The sequence below is a fragment of the Myxocyprinus asiaticus genome, chromosome 41 (genome assembly GCF_019703515.2).
Source record: "Myxocyprinus asiaticus isolate MX2 ecotype Aquarium Trade chromosome 41, UBuf_Myxa_2, whole genome shotgun sequence".
Classification (NCBI taxonomy): domain Eukaryota; kingdom Metazoa; phylum Chordata; class Actinopteri; order Cypriniformes; family Catostomidae; genus Myxocyprinus; species Myxocyprinus asiaticus.
Genome location: NC_059384.1, coordinates 15,925,908 through 15,952,463, shown reverse-complemented (window position 1 = coordinate 15,952,463; position 26,556 = coordinate 15,925,908). Strand labels below are relative to the sequence as shown.

Sequence of the window (26,556 nt, the reverse complement as noted above, 5' to 3'; positions counted from 1 at the left end):
GAGGCACCATGTAGCAGCATTCATCTAACCTTATCCACATAAATATAACTGCCGCGTGCTCAATCAATGCAAGTTTCAAGTGCTATTTAATGCATTAACACATGCCATATTTTCAAAGGCCTTTGAGAAGACTTTAGGATACTAGTTGGTTGTTTAGTGAAGATTTGCAATGCCTCAGTGTATGATGAGACTCGTTTATCTAACATCTGACTTTCAGACTGCATCTTTCTGGAAAGATGCACATTGTGTTGCTCCCCTGTGAGAGCTATTCTCGGCGCGTGCTATTAACAGCATGCTCATCTGTGTCACCCACTTCCCCCACTTATCTTTCCTCTCTCCTGCATCCTCTACTAGCCCTTATAACATTTATTCCCATCATTCTTTCACAGTCTTAGCCATTTTGCACAGATTTACACCTCATCATTGATTTAAGGGACAGTTAACCCCCCCCCCCCCCCCCAAAAAAAACTTTTCTTCTGAACACAAACGAAGATTCTTTGAAAAATATCTCAGCTCTGTAAGTTCATACAATGCAAGTGAATGGTGGCCAGAACTTTGAAGGTTCAAAAAGCACATAAAGGCAGCATAAAATAATCCATATGACTCCAGTGGTTAAATCCATGTCTTCAGAAGCGATATGATAGGTGTGGGTAAGAAACAGATCAATATTTAAGTCCTTTTTTACTATAAGTTCTCCTCCCTGCCCATTAGGTGGCCATATGGATGAAGAATGAGAATCGCCAAAAACAAAAGAAGAATGTGGAAGTGAAAGTGGAGACTTAAATATTGATCTGTTTCTAAATACTGATTCTGAGTCATGTGGATGACTTTTATGCTGCCTTTATGTGCTTTTTCGGTCCTGCAAAGTTCTAGCCACCATTCACTTGCATTGTATGAACCTATAGAGCTGAGATATTTTTCTAAAAATCATTGTGTTCAGCAGAAGAAGGTCATGCACACCTGGAATGGCATGAAAGTGAATAAATGAGAACATTTTCATTTTTGGGTGAACTATCCCTTTAAACTGCATAGTCAATGATGACACCTCTTAAAGTCTTTCTAGTCTGAGACCAGGCTTGGTATGCATATCAGAAAATGATTGTATGATACGTTTTCATTTCAGACTATATTGGCAATACAAAACAGAATACAATTTGTGTGATACTTTTATGTAAGTGTAAGAAGAATCTCTAATCTTAAGCATTAATGAATCAGCAAATGTTTCTGGATTATTTCAAAGCAACACACACAACTACAGGAATTATTTTGAGCTGTAAAGAATGGATAAAAAAAAGTGATGCTATATATTATTCTCCATCTTGCAGTAATCTGGACTGGCCACTGAGGGGCCACAGTAACCAAGAATGAGTCATCACCACCAAGGCTTCATTCTAAGAAAGAGGCGTCCAATCAAATCGCAGCAGGCTAGTAATAGCTCATCCTCACATGCTTGCATGCATACATCCTGTCTTGGTGTGTACACTTTTATTTATTTTTCTTTAAAACAGAAAATGATAATTTCACAACAGGCCATCTCAAGCAAACCCTCACATTAACCTGCCAACATCTACAAAACTGTATCAAAAGTGCACCATAGTGTTATACATCTTTTTCTGGTTCTATCCTCTTTTTGTTTTTGGCTATATCAGTAATATTATTATAATTCTCATAGTATTTATACAAATATTACTCTGTACAAGGTAGAAATACATAATCCGCAGTGCCCCACACCTGGAGCGTTTAAGACCCTCCCCTCTATTATAATAAACACACACCCCTTTTCCCCCATGCACAAGTCTTCAGCCTCCTCACAGCCACAGGAATGAAACAGTTGCAGCATGAAAGTTGAATGTAAATCCCCGTTATATTATACAATCTGTTACATTAAACACATTCTCTCCACGGTAAAGGACTGAACACGATGAAACTCTCCCACAACGTAAATACAACTGACAAACAACGTTCAAAATGCCTTGTGACTGCATCACGTCCAACGTAACTGCTGCATCGAGACCGGCGAGGGAGGGCTTGGACGGGTGGGGTGGGGGGTGTGAGGCGGCGCTGCAGCGAGAATCTGCACAGGTGGGATGCAGCAGGATTCTGTAAACAGGCACGCCTGTTGCACTGGTGTCCATAACGGGCCGCCCCTCTGGCCTCTCTCAGTCTCTAGACTGGTAAAACAAGATGTACCCAGACTCTGAGTTCTTGGAAATTTCAGAGGTTAAGCCATAGAACTCTTCAATTGCCTGGGCATCAATTTTCTATAGGGAGAAATGAAACATATTTGGACAAATGATGAAAAACCATTTTGCATTCTTGCATTCACTATAGTATATGGCCAAAGCCATGTAGACTCCCAAACCCGACACCTATATGTGCGTTGATGAGCATTTTATTTAAAAAACCATTAGCATTAAAAAAAAAAAAAAAGAAAAAAAAAAAAAAGAGTTGGTCCTCCTTAACATCTTGAACTCTTCTGGGATGGCTTTGCACTATATATTGGAACATGTTCCAATAATTTGCTCCCATTTAGACAAAAGAACAGGTCAAGAAAGGTGTTCAAATTGAGTTCAGGTCTGGTCTTTGTGCAGGCCAGTCCAGTTCCTACACACCAGACTGAGTAAATCATTTCTTTATGGGCCTCACTTTGTGCACAGGACACTGTCATGCTGGAACGGAAAAAGCCCCTCCCCAAACTGTTGCCACAAAGTTGGAAGCACATAATTCTCTAGAATTTCAATGTATGCCGAAGCATTAATATTTGTCCTAACTAGAATTAAAGGCCCTAGCCAGAAGAGGGTGTCTACATATTTTTGTCTGAATGAATGAATAATGCTGATTTAGCATTTCTATAAATTTTTTTTATAGATGAGGGCTGGCATCTTACCTCTACGATGTCATCATCAAACAGCAGCCAGAAATCATGACTCTTTACAATAGCGATGTAGTGTCCTCTGTTTGGACCGCTGTAAGAAAGACATACAGATAAGCTACAAACCAGGCAATAATGGTTCTCTTACTTTGCAAGGACTAATTTCAAAAGACTGTCTGTGAGTGATTGTATTTATTATTGTGAAATCAGTGAAGACAGGAGGAGGAATTATATATTAATATAGCTTTGCAAGTTCATTCGAACTTGGGCGGTCAAATATTATAAAACAAGTCACATCTGTACTGACTAACCTGCCACAATGCACCACCACAGCGACCAGGTCGTACAGCCTCTCTGGATTGGTGGCATCTCCAGACGTGTTAAAGAGGCGAAGCTCCAGAGGGAAGACCACGCGGTAGCTTAGCTTAGTGTAGCGCTGGAGCTGCTCCATGTATTTAAATCTCTTCAAGTGCAAGGCAAGGATCATGGGAAGTTTCTTAACCCGCATTCTACAGTCAAACATAACCACATTCATTTTTCAAATATATAAAGTAAATACATGGTAAAGTATCAGTTGGTAAAGAACCAACAGACATAAATTAAAGGGATAGTTCACCCAAAAATGAAAATTCACTTATCAATAACTCACCCTCATGCCATCCCAGATTTGTATGACTTTCTTTCTTCTGCAGAATACAAACGAAGATTTTAGAAGGATTTCTCAGCTCTGTTGGTCCTTACAGTGCAATTTAATAGTGACCAGAACTTTGAAGCTCCAAAAAGCACATAAAAGCTGCATAAAATTAATCCTTAAGATTCCAGTGGTTTAATCCATGTCTTCTGAAGCCATGCAATCATGTTGCCAGAGACACAGATCAGTATTTAAGTCCTTTTTTCCTAAAAATCTCCACTTTCAAAATGTGAAAGTGGAGATTTAAAGTAAAAAATGACTTAAATATTAATCTGTTTCTTACCCACACCTATCATATTGCTTCTGAATATATGTACCCTGCCTGGCCAATTTCTTTTTGCATACACTAATATTTCATTGGACTGCCTTAAGCTTTGATTATGGCATGCATTTATCGTGGCATTGTTTCGACAACCTTATGCAACGTCACAACATTTATTTCTGTCCAGAGTTGCATACATTTTTGGCCGAGATCTTGTATTGATGAAGGGAGAGTCGAAGCACTCCATAAAGTCTTCTCCAGCACATCCAAATGACTTTCAATGGGGTAAGGTCAGGACTCTGTGGTGGCCAATTAATGTGTGAAATTGATTCCTCTTGCTGCCTGAACCACTCTTTCACAATTTGAGCCTGATGAATTTTGGCATTATTGTCCTGGAATATGCCCGTGCCATCAGGGAAGAAAAAATCCATTGATGGGATAACCTGGTCATTCAATACATTCAGGTAGTCAGCTGACTTTATTTTATTGCCGCATAATGTTGCTGAGCCTAGACTTGACCAATTGAAGCAACCCCAGATCATAACACTGCCTCCAGAGGCTTGTACAGTGGGCACTATGCATGACGGGTGCATCGCTTCATGCACTTCCCTTCTTACTCTGATGCACCCATCACTCTGGAATAGGGTAAATCTGGACTCATCAGACCACATGACCATTTTCCATTGCTCCACAGTTTAATCTTTATGCTCCCTAGCAAACTGAAGTAGTATTTTCCGATTAGCCTCACTAACAAGTGGCTTTCTTGTGGCCACACAGCCGTTTAGTCCCAATCCTGTAAGTTCTCGTCACATTGTGCATGTGGAAATGCTCTTACTTCCACTATTAAACATAGCTGTGAGTTCTACTGTCGATTTTTTATGAGGTGACTTCAACAAGCGTTTTAGTGATCTCTGATCATTCAAGATTTTTTTCGACCACATTTCTTCCGCGAATCTGACAGTTCTCCACTATCCTTCCAGTTTTTAATAATGCGTTGGACAGTTCTTAACCCAATTCCAGTGATTTCAGCAATCTCCTTAGTTGTTTTCTTTGCTTGATGCAGGCCAATAATTTGCCCCTTCTGAAACACAGCAACATCTTTTCCACAACCACGGGATACGTCTTCCGACATTAAAGAAATGAGAAGCTACACACTGCATCAGTTAGGGTTAAAAGAATTGTTGCCAGCTGAAACATATTAATCACTGCAATAATGATCCAATCATAGGCTCTTAAGTATCTGCTTATGGATTACTTTTTCGTGGTCTTTATGTGATTTTTGGAGCTTCAAACTGTCTGGTCACCATTCACTTGCATTTTAAGGACCTACAGAGCTGAGATATTCTTCTAAAAATCTTCATTTGTGTTCTGCAGAAGAAAGAAAGTCATACACATCTGGGATAGCATGAGGGTGAGTAAATGAGGAGAGGATTTTCATTTTTGCATGGAACTATTCCTTTAATACATTGTCATTCATTTTAAATGGTGCTAATGCTCACCGTTTGTGCGCCTCCTGTTTACTTCTGCATTCCTCGCAGTAATATTTATATTCACTGCACAAGGTCTCTGTATTACTGAAACCTCTATAAAGAGCAAGTGAGAAAGAAAAGTTTATTAAAATGGACATATTGCACACAGTTTTTGAGAAGACTGTATTGCATTGCTTTAAAGACCCCATGAAGTGCCTTGATTATCACAGTTTTCATTCCTGTGTTGACGTCTTTTCTATTGAAACAGGAAGTTTGTGTGGGGCATATAAAAGCACTCATCACTTTCTTTAAAATAGCCAATAGCCTTTATTTTGCATCACAGCCATAAACCATGATTTGCTACTTGCTAGTTGACTGAAGGTTGTATTGCAGCCTGTCTACACGGGACATTGATGCGACACAACATGCCGCATTGGCTCGAGGTGGTCTACACTGTATAAAGCACAGACCAATCAGCTGTGAGCTCTAGTAGACTTCAGCAATGGTTAAATGGGTAAATAACCAGTATCATACTTCATTTTCAAAGGAAATCCACTGGTATAAACATTTACTTATTATGTTGACTTGGTACAGACCTTCAGGCTTTTCTGAATCGGTTGCTATTTTTGCAAAGTGGGTGATCAAAAAAAAAAAACAAAAAAAAAAACATACTTAGACTTACATTTACAGAATGTTTAAACAGGCCAAGACTATTTAAAATCCAACCATCAAACAATTCTAAAATCTGTTTTAACTCTCTCTTTCTTTCAATATGGCTGTCTATCCTATCTATCTGCAACCTTTTAATTAGTGTTACGTTTTCAGACAAGGCTTTGTCAAGCCAACATCAAAATCTAAGTTGTTTGATAATTACTGTAATATCATTGTTGCTACAATGTATACGTGTGGTTAGAAACAAAAGATTATATAAATTAGTAGACCAGAAATATCACGAGCTGGCTTTAATGAAACAGTCAAATGTATTTACATATGTAAAGAATAAAATTCATGGCAGAAAGATTCACACATATAATATTTGGTGAGTAAAATAAAACATTTTCAGACGGACAGGATAATAAAGTGGCTAAAGTAGCTATACAGGGCATCAGCAATAAAATGGGGCTACTGTCTACTGTCGGCGCTACACAACGCATCCGGTGTAAACAGGGTGTTAGGGGGAGGGGCATTCTCATTCTAGAGAGCATATGATGGAAAAAAAAATCTGTGTTGTGTAAAATGAGTCATCAGTATTTTTTGGTCCGTTAACTGTAAGTTATAAATGTGTATATTTAAATATTTATAACTATAAGTTATAACTGCTTAAGTTATTTTTTAACTTTAAGGAGTACACGAGTAGTGAATAGATGGCTTTAAAGCTAATAAACAAAACTCCAATTTGTTTGAATGAGGACTTTAAGAGTGTATGTGTGCTTCCTAAAGTGTTTTCAAACCTGAGACAGTGTGTGATTGAAGTGTTCTGTTCAACATCCACTGACAAATCCAAGAAATCCTCATCTTTACTGCTTATCTGTGAGAGAGCAAAGTTCAAAGGCCCACCTCAGATAAAAGCACAGCCAATCACAGTCAACAAAATTACAGGATAACAGGTCCCATTGGACTGAAGGGTTTGCCAGTTGAATAAAATGAAATATGTGGTGCAATTACCGTCTCACAGGTGAGGCATCGTGTCTCATTGGTCAACGTGCCCTGGAAGATCTCGTGAACCCAGGTGGAGGAGGGCGGGGTGCTGTTATTGTTCTGTGAATCAAGTGTGCCATTGGCCAGTTTGCCATTCTGTTTGTCTTGCTTCCGCTCTTCTTGTAAAAGGTCTGCTATAGTGTTGAGCAGGTAATTTAGGAACTCATGTGCATCTTGTTGCATGTAGTTATCAAATAGTTCTGCGGGGTTACAGAGAGAATATGTCACTCTCTGTAATAACAACCTGCCATGCCACACAAGGAATTAATGAATTCAATGATGAATCTAATGGGTTTTCATGCCAATAAAACCCACTGAATGGATTTATTGAGTGGCTCACTTAAAGTGCATGAATGTCATTGCATTCGAAAACAAAATGTCAAACTAACTAGCCTTTATTTTAAAGACAGGCACATGCAAACTTTTCAAGCTACATATTTAATAAGAAGTTTGTTAGGTTTTTAAATGATAATTCAGTATAGTTCAATTCAATTATATTTAATTTATTCAGTTATATTCAACATTTTCTAAATGAAAAACAAAAAGTATTTGGACACTTTCTGGTTGTCAAACTTTGTGGAACATGTCCACAGTTAATGTGCCGAACTACACCTGCCAGCACCTATGTGAACTTGAGGAGAACTGACACCATATATTCCCTAAACATAATCATAGGACCAGTTGGATAAAAGTAATTGTTAAAAGAGAAAGAAAGAAAAGTTAGCAGAAAGGTTAGTTTTGAGAAAAAGGTCTAGGATCATTTGATTGCAAATAACATCTTTTTTTTAACTTAAATTTATCTAATGCACTTAACAGGGTTCATACAAGCATCACTAAATAAAAATCAAGGACTTTCAAGTACTTTTTTCAGCTCCAATTTTTCATTTTCATGGACTTCACATAAGTAAGAGAACTTGTAGCTTTCCAACTTGAATTACAAGTGATGTGAACAATATTTACAAGTCAGAAACTCATAATTACAGTAATTCCTACATGGCATGAATAAACCATTAACAAATTAAGAGGAAACCGACCAGGAAAAGTAACGCACTATATCCAGTATATAGTATGTGAAAATGTAAAAAAAAAAAATATATATATATATATATATAGAGTAGAGAGAGAGAGAGAGAGAGAGAGAGAGCGCACATTATCAAGAGAGTTGCATTTTTTTTTAATGCAATGTCAGATTATAATTAATGTTTCTTTTTAACTTTTGATGCACATGTGAGTAGAGGTCTGTGTATCCACATTGACATTCGGGAACAACACAAGCACAGACCTTTGTTTTTTTTACCCATCTTACGCGTAGAAAACAAAACGAGCTGTGGTTGGTCGCTTTTCATATTTCATAAATCTCCACTTTTACTTTCACATTCTTTTGTTTTTGGCAGTTCACATTCTTCGTGCATATCGCCACCTACTGGGCAGGTAGGTGAATTTATAGTAAAAGGACTTATATACTGATCTGTTTCTTACCCACACCTATCATATTGCTTCTGAAGATATGGATTAAACCACTGGAGTCATATGGATTATTTTTATGCTGCCTTTATGTGATGTTTGGACCTTCAAAGTTCTGGCCACCATTCGTAGGGTATGGACCTACAGAGCTTAGATATTCTTCTAAAAATCTTTGTTTGTGTTCAGCAGAAGAAAGAAAGTCATATGCATCTGGGATGGCATGAGGGTGAGTAAATGATGAGAGAATTTTCATTTTGGGCACTTAAGTGTTTTTCAAAAAGCATGCAAATTTTCCAGGTATTCCAGTACTTAAATTTCTAAAAGCTAAATTCAAGCAGTTTAAGCACTAAACTGCGAACCCTGAATTAAATCCATACACTGAAATGTGGCTCATGTGTGCAAATACTTTTTAGGCCAACTGTAAATTTCAAATTTTAGTTGTTTGATCAAAATTCAGCACTCTCTCTTCTTTCATCAGTTACTTCCTGCATTTATCTTCCTTACCATTCTCTTTCCGCAATCTCGTGATGAACTTTTTAGGAGGTATCACCCCAACTTTCCTCTTCTGGTTAGCTATACTGTGAAAGAGGTCAGCCAGGCAGGTGAGCAGGTTCTCCTTGCGGCGTGGCTGGCTCCTGTATGCCAGGATCTTCTCCCGGAACGGCCTGCAGAAGTACAGTGCCTGGAGCACAGAGTTACAGTAGCAGGTGTTTCCAAACTGTGGATCAAAACACACATACAACACACACCCACATTGATTTCAGGGCATCACGATAAACACACTGGCCAGAGGAAACAATGTTAGAGAACAAGGAAGATCTCTTCTTACATTGACCAATCCAAAGTAATGCTCATTGACAGGGAACTGCTCCGAGCCGATCTCTTTCTCCAAAGCGGAGGCATTGGCGCCCTGAAACAGAAAAGGTGAACAGCTGTTGTGGATATGTTGTCTCTTTCAAAAACTTACCATTGTAGCCATAGTTTCTGCCAAGTACTTTTATTGTTACAACAGCTACACTATGATGTACACAAAATGGCAGAAATATTCTAATTACACTGTTTGAAGGAGATCCCATTTTAATTATTTGTTGTTTACAGAGCTAACCAACTAAAGCAACTATGCTACTGTGGCAGAAACTATTGTTACCATGGTACATTTTTGTAAGATGTTTACGTACACTTTAACTGAGTCACTTTGGTAACATTAAAGCAATTCCTTGTGAATCAGAATTAACAAGTGACAATATAACATAAAAACAAAGCAGCTATATTTGCATCTCATTACATTTTAAGGGAGAACACTACATTAGCACAGCACTAACTGGCAGTTCACTGCCGTAACATTTGCATTTAAAGATTTTCCAACTGAATAATCCAGTAAAAAAAGCAATTCACCCATCAAACGTATAAATATACAGATTACAGATGCTCAGAGAGGGGATGGGACACCAATGCAATCACGATGTGACCGCACTGGAAACAGCCATAGCATTGAAGCACAGATACACTGAACGCATGGAACAACATCATGATGCTAACGTCTGCCGTACCTAACACAATGCTCGCCTGAACCATAACACTAATCGCATATTGCACAATAATAATAATAATAATAATCGGCGCTTATTTAGATGGCTCGCGCTTATTAAGCACATCTCGCGCTGAATGACACTTGAGCAGTTAGCAGATCTCAGCGTTGCTGAGTTTAGCGAATCCTGTAAGGACGGGCGAATTCAAAAGGCTAACACTGCTTTATACAGACCGGATATTTGTGTCGCAAATTCCCTTCTATAATAGTAATTATTTAGGCCCGAGTTAACATTCATAGCAGACACAAATAGACACGGATAAAGACAGCTTGCAACAGCAGCAGAGGAAAACTAGCAACCCAAGGAGTCTAATTCCCAGTCGCCATTCACACTACTGAAGCAGCACGCCACCGATTATACTGTCGTGCATGCACTGATGTCCAATAATCCGTGATTCACGAGATATTTACTCACCATGGTACAAAAAGAGGCAAATTTGGAAACTGTCATTAGGATTTCCATTCGCCCAGCGCCATCTTCCACCCAATCACCGCGCGGAGGCGAAGAGGAGTCCCGGTGAGGACAGACTGCGTCCCTTCCAGAGGGCATTCCGCGGGGTCTTAGCGCTCCTTGAAAACAGCCCCTGATGATATTCAGTCTGATAATTTTTTTACACAATTGCAAAATTACTATGTAAAACCAGAGAAACAGGGAGAATTTTTCCGAATATTTTTATAATTTATTAATTACATTTTTCATTTTTTTAAAATAATTTGCAATGTATATAACAGATTTGTATTTGCACTGTAAATAACAGATAACAGATTTGTATTAGATTTGCACTACGTATGTGTATGTGTGTGTGTGTGTGTGTGTCTGTGTCTGTGTGTGCATGTACGTATCTGTATAATTATTTTTTATTATTATCTGTCTTGCTGCTGTTTTTGTATTGTTGTACACTGAAGCTCCTGTCACCAAGACAAATTCCTTGTATGTGTAAGCATACTTGGCAATAAAGCTGATTCTGATTCATTTATTGCTTTTCATTATTATTCATTTTGTATCGAACTTTGAACATACTTTCTGAATGCTTGCTTTCAATTAAAATGAACGGGAGAAATTGGAACGCTCAGCCAAGCAGCTCTGAGCGCCCAACTGTAAACAGAAGTAGAAAGGAAGTCCCGCCTTACAGGTAAAAAGCCAATCACCTTTTAGATACAGACACCACCTGTCAATCATCTCGGGAACGCGCATGCGCATTAGCTATACAAGCCGGGATTTTGTTCTTTTTTTCTTTTATTTTCTTTTTTTAGCGTAATCTGAGGTAAAGGAGCACCATTTATGATACCAGTGATGTCAGATTTTACTGCTGATCTTAAATATGTTCTTTTATCGTAATCTTGACCAACCATTTTTTAAATTTCGGTGTTCCCCCATTCAAGTAGATTGTAGCTGCACTTTCATGACCGGAAATAGCTTCCCGGGAGCGTTCCAAAAATGGCCGCCAGTGGACTGACTTGCTAGAAAAACTTTGGTAAACACCATACATAGTCATTCCAAAAGGATTTTTTTAAGTGCAAAGCCTATTTAAGATTAGTAGACAGACGGTCAGTTCATTAAGTGATGAGCTGTTTCCTCACAAACGCAGTTTATTAAGCACACTGAAGCATCTGCTACATATACATCCATTGAAAAAACGGCCTTTTGTCTCCTCGCCAGTGTACCGCCCATAGAATGGAAGTACATCAAATCGAAATAAAATAAAAGCGAAATGAATAATTAAAAAAAAAAAAAAGGCAGAGAGAAGCAGTTATATGAAGGTTATACATTGAGAGTAATTTTTTGACATTTCAAATATATTTTGTTTGTGCCCATCACAGATGTAACATGAGAATCATAATCTACCAAATAAAAAATAAAAAATGAAATTAGAGGATTCTTCTTAGAAGAATAAAAAAAAAATCCCAAGAATAATAAATAAATTAACAATGTACTGATTTTGAGAGTTTGTGTTGTAATGAAGATATTGACATTAGTTTTTTTTTTCCCCCTGAGATGTGAGTACATAACTCGTTCCAAAAGGTTTTAATATAAACACAATCACAGAAAAGATGTTCAACCGCCTCTTCTTTGTTACAAAAAGAGCATTTTTCCTCAATATTTTGAATACACTTAGTGTTCTATTATAAGGGTAACATTTGTGTAATATTTTAAATATGAATTCTTTGTCTTATTTGTTAATAAATAAATGTTGGAAAGAGACCAGACCAAATTCCAGTTGATTCGTCTGTTGATAAGATTGGTTATTAGTGGTTAAATGGTTAAGAATTTGATAAAAGGTGCACTAAGTAATTTTCTCTTCATTAAAAAAGTTTAACTCCTGGGGGCCTGGATAGCTCAGCGAGTATTGACGCTGACTACCACCCCTGGAGTCGGGAGTTCGAATCCAGGGTGTGCTGAGTGACTCCAGCCTGGTCTCCTAAGCAAACAAATTGGCCCTCTTGCTAGGGAGGGTAGAGTCACATGGGGTAACCTCCTCATGGTCACAATTAGTGGTTCTCGCTCTCAGTGGGGCGCATGGTAAGTTGTGCGTGGATCACGGAGAGTAGCATGAGCCTCCACATGCTGGGAGTCTTCGCGGTGTCATACACAACGAGCCATGTGATAAGATGCGCGGATTGACTGTCTCAGAAGCGGAAGCAACTGAGACTTGTCCTCCGCCACCCGGATTGTGTAACCACGCCACCACAAGGACTTACTAATGGAAGAATTGGGCATTCCAAACTGGGAGAAAAGGGGATAAAATATAAATAAATTAATAAAAATTTTAACTCCTAAAGACATTCATTGTAATTATGCAATATATGTGGGAAATCATGACCCCTCACATTAAAATGAAGACTCCAGTCATATCAGTAACCTTATAAAAGCTGTTTTATTCTACATGGAGAGGGTGCACACATGGGAGCTGCCATGTTAGAATCACATGACCAGCCAAATACTACTCACTTAATCTCAGTAACCGTCCTGTTATTTGACACTTTCACTCATTGATTAAAGTAATCATGGCTGACTGTGAATACTAAATTTCTACAATGGCATCTGAAACTGAAAACTATTGATTTTAAATGACGCTGCATCCAAGCCACTAGGTATCAGTGTAAGTCCAAGATGACACAAAGACAAAAGTTACTGAGTGCACCTTTAAATGGTTATTACATTTGTCATCAGTAACAACAATTCCATCTATTGAAACAGTATTGTTGAAAAAACATGGGATTACAAGCTTGCTCTCCTTTCAAACGTGTTTTTATACCACTATGAATCATAGAATGTCTATGGACCCGCCTTTATGCATTGTGTTGCTAACCTTCTAGGCCCTACTTTGTAGAAGGGCTCTGATGACATCACTGCCCAGTGAGCAAAGCTTTGGAACAATTTTATTCAGGCAAATGAGTAGCACTCCTATTCGTGTGCTTTGAAGGAAGAGCCGCAGGACCCCTTCTGTCTCTTTCCGCCGTACCCGCCATCTTGCGAGCAAACGGGGGTAAGATGTGCTCCAGACATTATGTATACAATCATCGATTAAATATCACTGAATGCACAGAACTCATACACTAAGCACCACAAATGATTCTTACACAATTGAGCTTCAAATTAAGCGTATGTGTGTGTTGCTTGAGGTTGTTAAGAGTAAAAATGCAACGTAAAGATGTGTCGTGTCTTTTCCATGTGGGCCATGCGTGTACATATGGCATTGAGAGATGAGGCTCTGGCAAAGAAATATAATTGTAGGAAATCACTGATTGTTGCAGCATTTATCGAGAATTCAATGTCACGTTTGGTAGATCTTGTGTAGTGATGTGTATTTGAGGCAAAGCTTTCTCATGTTATGCTCTTATGTCATAATTATAGTGATTTACAACTAAGTTGTGTATGTGTATATGTTTATGCTATCGAACTAGTGTATTGCACAGTTATTAATGACTAGAAGCTGTCAACTGTAATAGTTCATCTAAGTAGTCCCTTGTAGTTGAGTTATTATAGCCTAGTTGGTCATAGTTGGATACAATGTTTAATAATGAAACTCATTTTTGGAGAGTTTTCTTTAATAAATTGTTTTGTCTTTTTTTCACTCAGTAATCAGGCATCATGACGAACACCAGAGGCAAGAGGAGGGGGACCAGGTATATGTTTGCCAGGCCCTTCCGTAAGCATGGTGAGTTCACTTGAATCACACTCAGCATTGATTTACTCTGGACTGAAATTTGTCATGTTGGCAGTGTTGATATAGAAACTTTTAGGTCTAACAATGCTTAATTCTTTCCGCAACAGGTCCAGTCCCTTTGTCCACTTACATGCGTATCTACAAGAAGGGTGATATTGTTGATATCAAAGTATGTTACATTTTATGAAATATTTGTATTATAATTTATATACTATATTGTTAGTATACTTTATTTTGTTGTGAATTTTGTGTATTGGGGAAGAAGAAAAAAAAAACTTATTTTTTTTACCCAGGGCACAGGAACTGTTCAGAAGGGTATGCCTCATAAGTGCTACCATGGCAAAACAGGACGTGTTTATAATGTTACACAGCATGCTGTAGGCATCATTGTCAACAAGCAAGTCAAGTAAGTACAGCTGTGAACACTTATCGCATCCAGATGTTGATGCACAAAATACACTGACATTTTAACAACCCTGATAGTATGAATTAATGCATGCAAAGGTTCTGCCTTGTTTTGTTGGAAAGTTTTAGTTACTCAACATGGACTAGTTGGTGATGGTTGGCAGTTGTTCAGTTTGACAGTTTGTACAGTTAAATAATTGATTGAGGTCAGACTAAAACATACTGCATTAAAGTGTTTATGTTGTAGTGTGGTTTGTTGTAGTCAAATTTAAATTACATGAATCCAGTGTTTCATATGTTAAAAAGTAAAAGGTCTAAAAACAAAAAAACTACTTAAGTCAGGCCTTTGTTTTTCTTTTTGATAAAGGATGGTATTTAAAGGGATTGTTCACCCAAAACTTAAAATTCTCTCATTTACTCGCCTTCATGCCATCCCAGATGTGTATGACTTTCTTCTGCAGGGTGTCAGCTGAAGATTTTTAGAAGAATATTTCAGCTCTGTAGGTCCTCACAATGCAAGTGAATGTTGACCAAAACTTTGAAACTCAGAAAAGCACACAAGCAGCATAAAAGTAATCCATAAGACTCTAAATCTATATCTTCAGAAGACATATGATAGGTGTGGATAAGAAAAAGAAAAATATTTTAGTAATATTTTATTACAAATGTTCACTTTCACATTCTGAAAGTGGAGATTTATAGTAAAAAAAAAAAAAGCATTGAAATATTGATCTGTTTCTCATGCAAACTGATTGCATCACTTCAGAAGACATGGATTAAACCACTAAAGTCATATGGATTACTTTTATGCTGCTTTTATTTGATTTTTGTAGCTCCAAATTTCTGGTCACCATTCACTTGCATTGAAAAGACCTACAGAGCTGAGAGATTCTTCTAAAAATGTTCATTTGTGTTCAGCAGAAGAAAGTCATACACATCTGGAATGGCATGAAGGTGAGTAAATGATGAAATTAGCATGATGAAATGAAATTATGTTGATCCTTAGTCACCATAGCAATCCTTTTTAAAAGTATTAATTGGATTTGAAATGGGGTTAAAATGGGTATTCATACATTTAAGATGTAACAGCCCCAGCTTCACTTTGCCATAAGGGCAGTCCAGTGTCCTGTGTGGTCATTCATTTGGGGAAGAGCAATCATCCTTATGCACCCTGGACAGACACATTAATGCCTGTGCCAGATTGTCAATAAGGAAACATGCGTCTCATGGGTACTTGTAATTGCACAACATAACTCCTGTTTTTGTAGTGATCAACAATTGTTCCTTTCAGGGGCAAGATCCTGGCTAAGAGAATTAATGTGCGTATCGAGCACATTAAGCACTCAAAAAGCAGAGACAGCTTCTTGCAGCGCGTAAAGGAGAATGAGAAGAAGAAAGTGGAGGCCAAGAAGGCAGGCACCTGGATTGAGCTGAAACGCCAGGTATGTGAATTAACTTTGGTGCTTTTTTTTTAAACAGTTAAACTAATGTACAAATGAAAATGTAGTTTCATTGCTGTTGTAAGTAAAAAATTATTTCTAAAGCATACTCAAACACAGCAAAGCTGACCAAAGTGCTGAACAGAAAAATCTACAATACAGTAAAATAAAACAAATACATTAAAATACATACAATAAAATGTGACAAGACAATCTCAATTGATACTGCAAAACGTTAGACAATACAAGTGTGTTTTAAGCCTGCTTTTAAAAATAGACAGTGATGAAGCTTGTCTAATGTCAAGTGGTAGCTGTTTCCATAGCTTAGGGGAAGCAACTGCAAAGGCTCTATCACCCTTACGTATAAAACGTGACCAGGGAATATGCAATATTTTGTCAGTAGATCTTGTGTATTCTGTTGTTGATGTGTCTTGCTCTCTCCTCTCAGCCTGCTGCTCCACGGCCAGCGCACTTTGTCAGCACCAAGAACAACGAGCCTCAGCTCCTGGAACCCATCCCCTATGAGTTCATGGCATAAGTCTGCTGACCAAAATAAAATCCTTTGTACCACATAATTCATGTTTGAAAGTCTTTATTTTAAAAGAAAACATGGTTACTGAAATTGCCATTTCAATTTTATTTATCGAGGATAGAGTTGTAATTTGACTTATAAATGTAGGATTGTTGCTCAGAAGAAACATGATGAAAGCATCTGTGTACACCACTGAGCACATGCAAAAAATCCCAAATACTGGTTCTGTTACTGCAATCCCTTTATTCCTGTTATTTGATGCGGTTATAACACTAGCTATTGTGCTATTATACTATGTAAGAAAATAGCAGTTAAATTGGAAGTGTGTAATTTCTGAGCCTCCAAAAGGAATTGCAAAAATAAATATTTGTTTTCAAATAGCCTTCCGAATTCCTAACTTTTCTCTGCATATTAAGTGGGGATGGGAGAAATTCTTTTAACACCTAAAAAGTAACATGTTTCAGCTTTAAGGGATATCTGTAGATTTAATTGTCTGAAAGGAAACCTGGTGTGTTTCCCACTGCTATAAGTGGATGTAACTTAGGTAGGGTTAAAATTCTTAAAAGAATGGAACATTTTTAAGCCACCCATTCCATGATATTATCAAAACTATCATTCAAAACTGCCAAGAATGTAGTTCAGTTAAGCATACCCTTAAGTATTAAAGGGATTGTTCACTCAAAAATTAATTTACTCACCCTCATACCATCTCGGATGTATATGACTGACTTTCTTATGCTGAACACAAATTTAGATTTTTAAAGAACTTCTCAGCTCTGTTGGTCCATACAGTTGAAAAAGTTAATGGTGACCAAAACTTTGAAGTTCCAGAAAGCACAAAGTCGGCATTAAAGTAATCCATATGACTCCAGTGGTTTAATCAATGCCTTTTAAAGCGATCAAATCGGTTTTGGTTAAGAACAGACCAAAATTTAACTCCTTTCTCACTGTACATCTTGTCATTGCAGTCTCTAAGTATGATCATGTTTTCAAGCTCGATTACACTTTTTAGTGTTTGGCGCAAAGCAGATGGCGCTATAGGAAGTGTAAACAAGGTTGAAAAAATGATTGCCAAGGAAACTGTTGACGTCAAGGTTGATAGTGAAAATGTAGTTATATTTTGGTCTGTACTTACCTAAAATCAATTGGAATAAATCAGAAGAAAATGATTTAACCACTGGAGACTTATGGACCACTTTTATGCTGCCTTTATGTGCTTTTTGGATTGTCAAAGTTTTGGTCACCATTTACTTGCATTGTATGGATCTGCAGAGCTGAAATATTCTTCTTAAAAGAAAGTCATTTATATTTGTACAGCACTTTTCACAACACACATCGTTTCGAAGCAGCTTTGCAGGAAATCATGCATAAAACAAAAAATGAAACTAATATCTATAATGTCTTACAGTGATCATTGTGTAGTTTGATTAGATATAATCGTAAAATGTGTATAGAAATTAAATAATTGTATTTAAAACCCCTATGAGCAAGCTGAAGGCGACTGGCAATGAACACAAAACTCCGTAAGATGTTGGTTAATAGAGAAAAATAACCTTGGGATAAACCAGACTCACTGTGGGGGCCAGTTCCCCTCTGGCTAAACAACATGAATATAATGCCAATATTAGTTATTTGTGTGCAGTGCAAGTCGTGGTTTTATAAATTAAGTAAGCGTTAAGGTCCAGTGTTTTAAAAATAAAAATAAAATATTTTTTATTAACTTTAAGATTAATGACTAATGTCTTTGAAGTCCATCTTGGATTAACTGGAGAAGTTCACAAAGATGCATTGTCCTTTGTTAGTTGGCTGATGAAGGCTTTTGTTGGCAATTAAATGATAGTCTGTGTATTCCATTTCAAGAGTGTAGTCCATCAATAGACAAAGGTGATGCAGGCAGAGATAAATGATGAGGTGCATCACAGTTCAACTGGCAGGTCATTTCGGTGAGGTTCGGTGGGGTCCATCCTAAATCCAAGGTTCAGGCAGTGGCATATGAAGTATCCGATGTCTTAAAGTTTGAGTTGGCATCAGTTCATCCTCTGAAGTCAAAAGACTGAAGTGATGTCTGGCTAGCACCGGCTGTAGTTTGTCGTCATCTCTCAGGAACAGAGCTGGATCTGGCAGGCTCTGGTAACCTGGGGATATGAATATGAATATGAGACATGGAAACAAATAGAATAATATTAGCGTAGATGCCATTCAATTTTATGCAGCGTTATAGATCATGATGGATGTTTCTGGTTCTGGCAGACCTAACTAAAGTAGCCTAATCGTGAATTAATGGATAAATTAGGTCTATGCCTGGCTAAATAAATGAGTCTTTAGTCTAGACTTAAAATGAGTGAGTGTGTCTGCATCTCGAACAGTGTTAGGGAGACTATTCTATAGTAAAGGAGCCAAATATGAAAAGGATCTACCTCCTTTTGTGGATTTTGATATTCTTGGAATAATTAACAAGCCAAAATTTTGTGATCATAATGAACGTGATGGAATATAGCATGTCAGAAGGTCACATACTGTGGAGCTAGACCATTCAAAGCTTTGTAAGTAGTTAACCCAATTTTGAAAATTAATACGAAATTGAACAGGTAGCCAATGTAACGATGATGAAATTGGGCTAATATGATCATATTTCTTGGTTCTCGTCAGCACTCTGCCAGATGCATTTTGAACCAATTGAAGTTTATTTATTGACCTTGCTGGACATCCTCCCAGTAATGCATTACAATAATCTAGTCTTGAGGTCATGAACGCATTAATTAATTTTTCAGCATCAGCAACAGAGAGCATGTGTCGTAATTTAGCAATATTTCTCAAGTGGACAAACATTGGAAATTTGATTTTCAAAGGACAGATTGGTATAAAATATAACACCTAATTTGGAGAATTATGAATTTTCGTTTAGAAGAAATATAAAGTTGGGTATCGTCGGCATAACAGTAGAAACTTGTTCCATGATTCCTGATAATATCTCCCAGGGGAAGCATGTATAAGGAGGAAAGCAGAGATCCTAAAACTGATCCCTGTGGCACTCCATTCTTAACTTTTGTTTGATTTGACAATTCCTCGTTTACACATACAAAGTGGTAGCAGTCTGATAAATAGGACCTAAACCATGCTAATGCAAGTCCATTAATGCCAACATAATTCTCCAGCCTATTCAAGAGAATGTCACGATCTATCATGTTGAAGGCAGCACTAAGATCTAAAGCACTAGAAGAGAAATCCAGCTGTGATCAGATGATAAGAGCAAGTCATTTGTAACTGATAAGTGCAGTCTCTGTACTGTGATGGGGCCTAAATCCTGACTGAAATTGTTCATATATACTATTTCTCTGTAGAAATGAACATAGTTGGGAGGACACTACCTTTGCTAGTATTTTCGACATAAATGGTAGATTTGAAATCTGTCTATAATTTAGCCAATTCTCTATCACGTTGGGTTAACCTCCTCGTGGTTGCCATAATGTGGTTCTCGCTCTCGGTGGGGCACGTGGTTAGTTGTGCGTGGATGCCACGGAGAATAGCGTGAAGCCTCCACATGCGCTACGTGTCCGCAGTAACGTGCTCAACAAGCCACATGAAAAAATGCGCGGATTGACTGTCTCAGACGCGGAGGCAACTGAGATTCATCCTCCGCCACCCGGATTGAGGCGATTCACTACGCCACCACGAGGATTTGGGAATTGGGCATGCCAAATTGGGGAGAAAAGGGGAGAAAATCCAAATAAATAAATAAGATTATTAAAATTTAAAGGTTAGTCACGCATGGCATGGCATGAGGGTGAGTAAATTTATTTTTATAAAGTATCCCTTTAAGATAGTTCAAATAAAAATTTTCTCACCAGTCCCACAGAGAGTTGTCATCCCCTTGATGCCTCCTTTACATTCAGTTTTAACTTTTACCTCATTTACGAGATGTTTATTCAAGGACATTTGTTTTTCTACAAAAACTTCCATTTAAAAAAAATATGACAAAACTAGGACTTACCATCCAGAGCAGTGTGAACAGAGCCTAATGTTGGCTTCTGTTTAGCTATTCTCTCTAAAGCCAGAAATCAGTAAAGTGAAGAGACTGACAGAGGTGCGTATAACCTTCTCTAAATAGCCTTTATAACATTTTTTACTTAACATATCAGTTCTCTGGTCTTCATGACAGCTCTCATCTGCTGACAAAGCCATATAAATGTTCACAATAGAACTAGTGAATTCAAAAGGAATAATGGGGTATTATATTAATACGTTTACTGTAATACCTCAATATAATTATATACCTCAAACAATTTAGATAGTAAGATATCTATCAAATAAGTAATTTTCATATTTTTATCAACGTAAGGATATCCTACTACTTGATTTTTATCTTAATATTAGAGAAAGTTTCTACATGATTGATAATTACATTTAAATATTTAATTTTCACTACAACACAATAAGGAGGCTTTAAAATAATAATAATAATAATAATAATTATTATTATTATTATTTACATTCGCACTAGTTCTAAATGTGCTAGTTCTGAAATGCTGTCACTAGAGAGCAGTATTAGCCATGACTGGAAAAATCCTTAGTTTGGCGTGTGGCAAGAGGACGTTCCACAGCACATCATGACTTGAAAAGATGTGCTGAGAAATGCTTTGATGAGTTCTGTTGGCAGTCATAAAAGCAACTGACTATAGCCAGTCAGGGTAGATTCTCAAGACATTCAAATTACAACGTTATGATTCAACACACAAGAGTTGAAAGTTTCCATATTAAATTACACACGAATCACAAACACAGTGTTCACAATGGTAAATGTTTATTAACTGATGCTGATTAAGTCCATCATAGCCGAAGATGATAGAATTAAAGGTGCTGTTAGCGATTTTTTTTATGGAATCGTATGCAGAAAATGTTCCTTCTCTCTAAAAGATATCTGTGAAATAAGTATCCTGAGGTATCTCTGTGACCGCGGCCGTGGACACATTCTTTAAACAGCCAATCAGAAGACTTTGATGTGCTTTCTGTCTGTCAAATATTTGGCACGTTCTCATAGTGTTGTAGCTGAAGCGGAACTTTCAGGTTTAATGTCATATTGAGATTCAGCTGAGGGCATTATATTGCTACTGTCCTGTTTGACAGCCATGAGAAGATGCACTGCTGCAGTCTAGTATTCTATTAGATAGTAATTACAGTTGTAGGCTACAGTTCCATGATTTCAATGGTGTCTTTGGAGGGCGGTGTTTTGGAAAGAGGGGGCGTGTCTAATTTAACTACAGAGTCTTGTGGAAGTTCCAGAACAGCTAAAATCATTTCCAGCACATTTAATCTCTCGAACTCAATAACATTCAACAAGCCCAAGATATTATTAAATAAGTTTGATTTTTTTAATTTCAAGTTAACTCTTTACAATAAGGTTCCATTTGTTAACAACATTATAAAATAATATTCCAGGTTAAATACAAGTTAAGCTCAGTCAACAGCATTTGTGGCATCATGTTGATTACCATGAAAAATATGAATTGTCCTTCTTTTTCTTAAAATTTTTTTTTTTTTTTTTTTAAATTAAGGTTACAGTTAGGCACTTACAATGGTAAATGGCCCTATTCCTAACTCAAACATGGACCATGACCCTCATCCTGGCCCTATTCCCGACTCAGACATCCTGGCCCTGACATTTACCCTTATCCCAGCCCTAGTGTCAAAACTAATCTTAGCCTTGACTCTCTGCCTGTTAGCCCCTATTTGGCTTTGAACATACTTTCATCCAATATTAAGATTTGTCTGTCCACGGACGCGTCTATACTTCACATTTTTAATCTCTGCCCTTTTCAGAGACCTTACCCAGCTATTTTTACCAAGAAAATAAATCAGAGAAGCTTTGGCAGATCTTTTGCAACTTGAGAATGATGAGGACTGTTGCATCACCATGAAGAGGCTGTACAAAGGAGCTGGATGCACAAATAGTCTTGCTCAAAAACTCAAGGAGCTTTATGGCCAACATATTCGATGGATATGGCTGTGGATTGTAGTAAGACGTGTTCTTTGGATGGTTTACCATAAAGGACATCTACTGGAAGTGCACTGAAATGCAACATTCTTTAATATTTTAGTTAATTTGCTAGCCTTTTCCATTCACAGACTGAGTCAGATTGTAGTACTTAATAATATACTAACATCAGGTCAGTTAGGATCACTACTTTATTATAAGAATGTGAAATGTAAGGATAATAGTAGATAATTATCTATTTCAGCTTTTATCTATTTAATCAATTTCCCAGTGAGTAAGAAGTTTGCATACAGTTTGTTAGTATTTGGTAGCATTGCCTTTAAATTGTTTAATTTGGGTCAAACGTTTTGGGTAGCCCTCCACAAGCTTCTCACAATAAGTTGCTGGAATTTTGGCCCATTCCTCCAAACAGAAATGGTGTAAATGGTGAGTCAGGTTTGTAGGTCTCCTTGCTTGCACATGCTTTTTCAGCTCTGTCAGATTGAGGTCAGTGCTTTGTGATGGCCACTCCAATACCTTGACTTTGTTGTCCTTAAGCCATTTTGCCACAACTTTGGAGGTATACTTGGGGTCATTGTCTATTTGGAAGACCCATTTGTGACCGAGCTTTAATTTCCTGGCTGATGTCTTGAGATGCTTCAATATAACCACATAATTTTCCTTCCTCATGATGCCATCTATTTTGTGAAGTGCACCAGTCCCTCCTGCAGCAAAGCACCCCTACAACATGATGCTGCCACCCCCATGCTTCACGGTTGGTGTTTCTCACCCTTTTTCCTCCAAACATAACGATGGTCATTATTGCCAAAAAGTTAAATTTTTGTTTGATCAGACCAGAGTAAATTTCTCCAAAAAAGTAAGATCTTTGTTCACATGTGCACTTGTAAACTGTAGTCTGGCTTTTTTATGGTGGTTTTGGAGCATTGGCTTCTTCCTTGGTGAGCAGCCTTTCAGGTTATGTTGATATAGGACTCGTTTTACTGTGGATATAGATACTTGTCTACCTGTTTCCTCCAGCATCTTCACAAGGTCCTTTGCGGTTGTTCTGGGATTTATTTGCACTTTTTACACCAAACAAACAATGTCTAGGAGACAGAATGCGCCTCCTTCTTGAGTGGTATGATGGTTGTGTGGTCCCATGGTGTTTATACTTGCATACTGTTGTTTTTACAGATGAACGTGGTACCTTCAGGCATTTGGAAATTGCTCCCAAGGATGAACCAGACTTGTGGAGGTCCACGATTATTATTCTTGGCTGATTTCTATTGATTTTCCCATGATGTCAAGCAAAGAGGCACTGAGTTTGAAGGTAGGCCTTAACATACATCCACAGGTACACCTCCAATTTAGTACACCTCCTATCAGAAGCTAATTGTCTAAATGCTTGACATCATTTTCTGGAATTCTCCAAGTTAACAAAGTGAATGTAAACTTCTGACCCGCTGGAATTGTGATGTAGTCAATTAAAAGTGAAACATTCTGTCTGTAAACAATTGTTGGAAAAATTACTCGTGTCATACACAAAGTAGATGTCTTAAATGACTTGCCAAAACTATAGTTTGCCAATATTAAATCTGTGGAGTGGTTAAAAAATTTGTTTTATTGACTTCAACCTAAATATATGTAAACTTCTGACTTCAGCTGTGTAAATATACATGCACAGTATATTGATACTGTGGGCTATTTCTTTACATCGTAGGCTTTACTTTGTACACCATGTTGTTATTGCACACTATTTGTCATTTATCAGTATGGCAAATTGACAAGTATTTAATATCCTCTATTAACTGAAGACTACAAGTGTCTTTGGCTTATGTGTGTGTGTGTGTATATATATATATCAGAAGTAATGTACAGTAATAATAATAATAACATCAACAACATCGACAACAACAATAATATAATAATATTATTATTAATAATAATAATAATAATAATAATAATAATAATAAATACATGGTCAAAATTATAAAAAATTATTCCATTTTAATTAAAATGTTTTTGGTGAGTTCATAATGTAAAAAACATTATTACATTATGAGCTCAAGATTTTATTAAGTTTTGAGAAAATTATTACATTATGAACATTTTATTACATTAATAATGTAATACTTATTACATTGTGTGCAGTAATTACATTGTGCTTTGTTACTGCTATAACTTTACACAGAAAAGGTAAGTAAGCAGTTTTGTCATACTAAAGTTAAGATGCATATTGTTTTTGTCTTGTGGCTATATTTTTGAAACAGTGAGTATTTTAACCTGTACGGATTGGCCCCATTCACTTCCATTGTAAGTGCCTCACTGGAACCCAGATTTTTGCTTTTTTTATAGAAAAGGAGGGACAAGTCCAAATGAATTTTTGTGGTAATCAATATTATGCCACAAATGCTGTCGATTGAGCTTAACACCCAGAATATTCCTTTAACAATGAACAATACTTTTACAGCAATTTATTAATCTAATTTCAACATATACTAACATATTTTTTAATTTAAAAGTTGTATATGTTAATATTAGTTAATGCACTACGAACTAACATGAACTAACAATGAACAATTGTATTTTTTTTATAACAAAGATTAATAAATGCAGTAAAATAAATAAAAAATAGGGTTCATTGTTAGTCCATGATACCTTTAACTAATGTTAACGAATGAAACCTTATTGTAAAGTGTTACCAATTTCAATTAGTGAAATGAAAAAAGTGAAAGCAATATTCAAAATTCAAAACATTTACAAAACAGTGCATCCATTTAAAAAAAGTTAAAACAAAATAACAGTTTGACTAATAAAACACAAAATAATCAAAGTGGGAACTTTTTATTCCCCCTCAAAGTGTAAAGTGAAGAGTGAGTTTGAGTCATGTCATCAAACCACAAAACCTGCTCTCCTCAAAATCTCCAAATTTGCTGATAGCTTTGTCTGGTTGGAGTGTGTACACTTGATGTGCCACTACATATCTACTGTTCTGGGCTTCTACTGTGTGTGTGGTTTGGTGTGTAAGTGAGGACCACCTCTCTCTGTCTTGACTTGTGCTGTGTAATCAAAGTGGCTGAATGCTTGACTGGATATCTGACAAATATGTTATCTCATCCCACCTCAGTACTTCACCCAATATTTGCTTCAATTAGGGTCAGTTTACTGAGATACGCCACAGCTGTGCTTGTGAGAAACAGCCTTAATTCCATGATGTTCTCACATCACTCATGACGATTTGTATTGGATGATAATACGGGAGACTGGGGCTAGTTGTTACACCTTTTTACTCTGACAGTGAATATTTCTCAGTGTATGTTTGTTTTTGAAAGTACATTTCTATAGGTATTTATTTAACTCTTGTGTGTCAATACATTTTTTTTACTCAGAGGTCCTTAGAGGACAAAAATGTCAGCGTCAAAGAACTGCCATAATAATATTATATATTAATATTACTTTCCACTTTCAATTAGTTAATTTTTTTAACCAACATCAGTCCTGATCATAACTACCAAATATCCATTCATTTTCAGGATTTTAACCCTTTAAATGCCAGTTTGTTTACAATGCCACTGTTGTTTTTATGAGAAAAATAAAAATAATAATAATAATATTATATATATATATATATATATATATATATACAGGTGCATCTCAATAAATTAGAATGTCGTGGAAAAGTTCATTTATTTCAGTAATTCAACTCAAATTGTGAAACTCGTGTATTAAATAAATTCAATGCACACAGACTGAAGTAGTTTAAGTCTTTGGTTCTTTTAATTGTGGTGATTTTGGCTCACATTTAACAAAAACCCACCAATTCACTATCTCAAAAAATTAGAATATGGTGACATGCCAATCAGCTAATCAACTCAAAACACCTGCAAAGGTTTCCTGAGCCTTCAGAATGGTCTCTCAGTTTGGTTCACTAGGCTACACAATCATGGGGAAGACGGCTGATCTGACAGTTGTCCAGAAGACAATCATTGACACCCT

General features: G+C 36.9%; 2 protein-coding genes across 2 annotated transcripts; one reads left to right on the top strand and one right to left on the bottom strand.

The window, feature by feature from the left end:
* Positions 1–1,845: 1,845 nt before the first annotated feature.
* LOC127431448 (ubiquitin carboxyl-terminal hydrolase 12A-like) lies at positions 1,846–10,672 on the bottom strand. The gene is made up of 9 exons (XM_051681848.1): positions 10,460–10,672; positions 9,286–9,366; positions 8,961–9,174; positions 6,960–7,192; positions 6,746–6,822; positions 5,325–5,408; positions 3,184–3,381; positions 2,888–2,966; positions 1,846–2,261 (listed from the first exon to the last, which is right to left on the bottom strand). Exons 1-9 carry the CDS (start codon positions 10,592–10,594, stop codon positions 2,160–2,162), a joined length of 1,203 nt encoding a protein of 400 aa, XP_051537808.1. The 5' UTR covers positions 10,595–10,672; the 3' UTR covers positions 1,846–2,159.
* A 2,772-nt stretch (positions 10,673–13,444) lies between these two features.
* LOC127431451 (60S ribosomal protein L21) lies at positions 13,445–16,632 on the top strand. Its single transcript, XM_051681851.1, has 6 exons — positions 13,445–13,532; positions 14,126–14,204; positions 14,321–14,382; positions 14,507–14,619; positions 15,910–16,060; positions 16,506–16,632. Exons 2-6 carry the CDS (start codon positions 14,138–14,140, stop codon positions 16,593–16,595), a joined length of 483 nt encoding a protein of 160 aa, XP_051537811.1. The 5' UTR covers positions 13,445–13,532; positions 14,126–14,137; the 3' UTR covers positions 16,596–16,632.
* Positions 16,633–26,556: the final 9,924 nt, after the last annotated feature.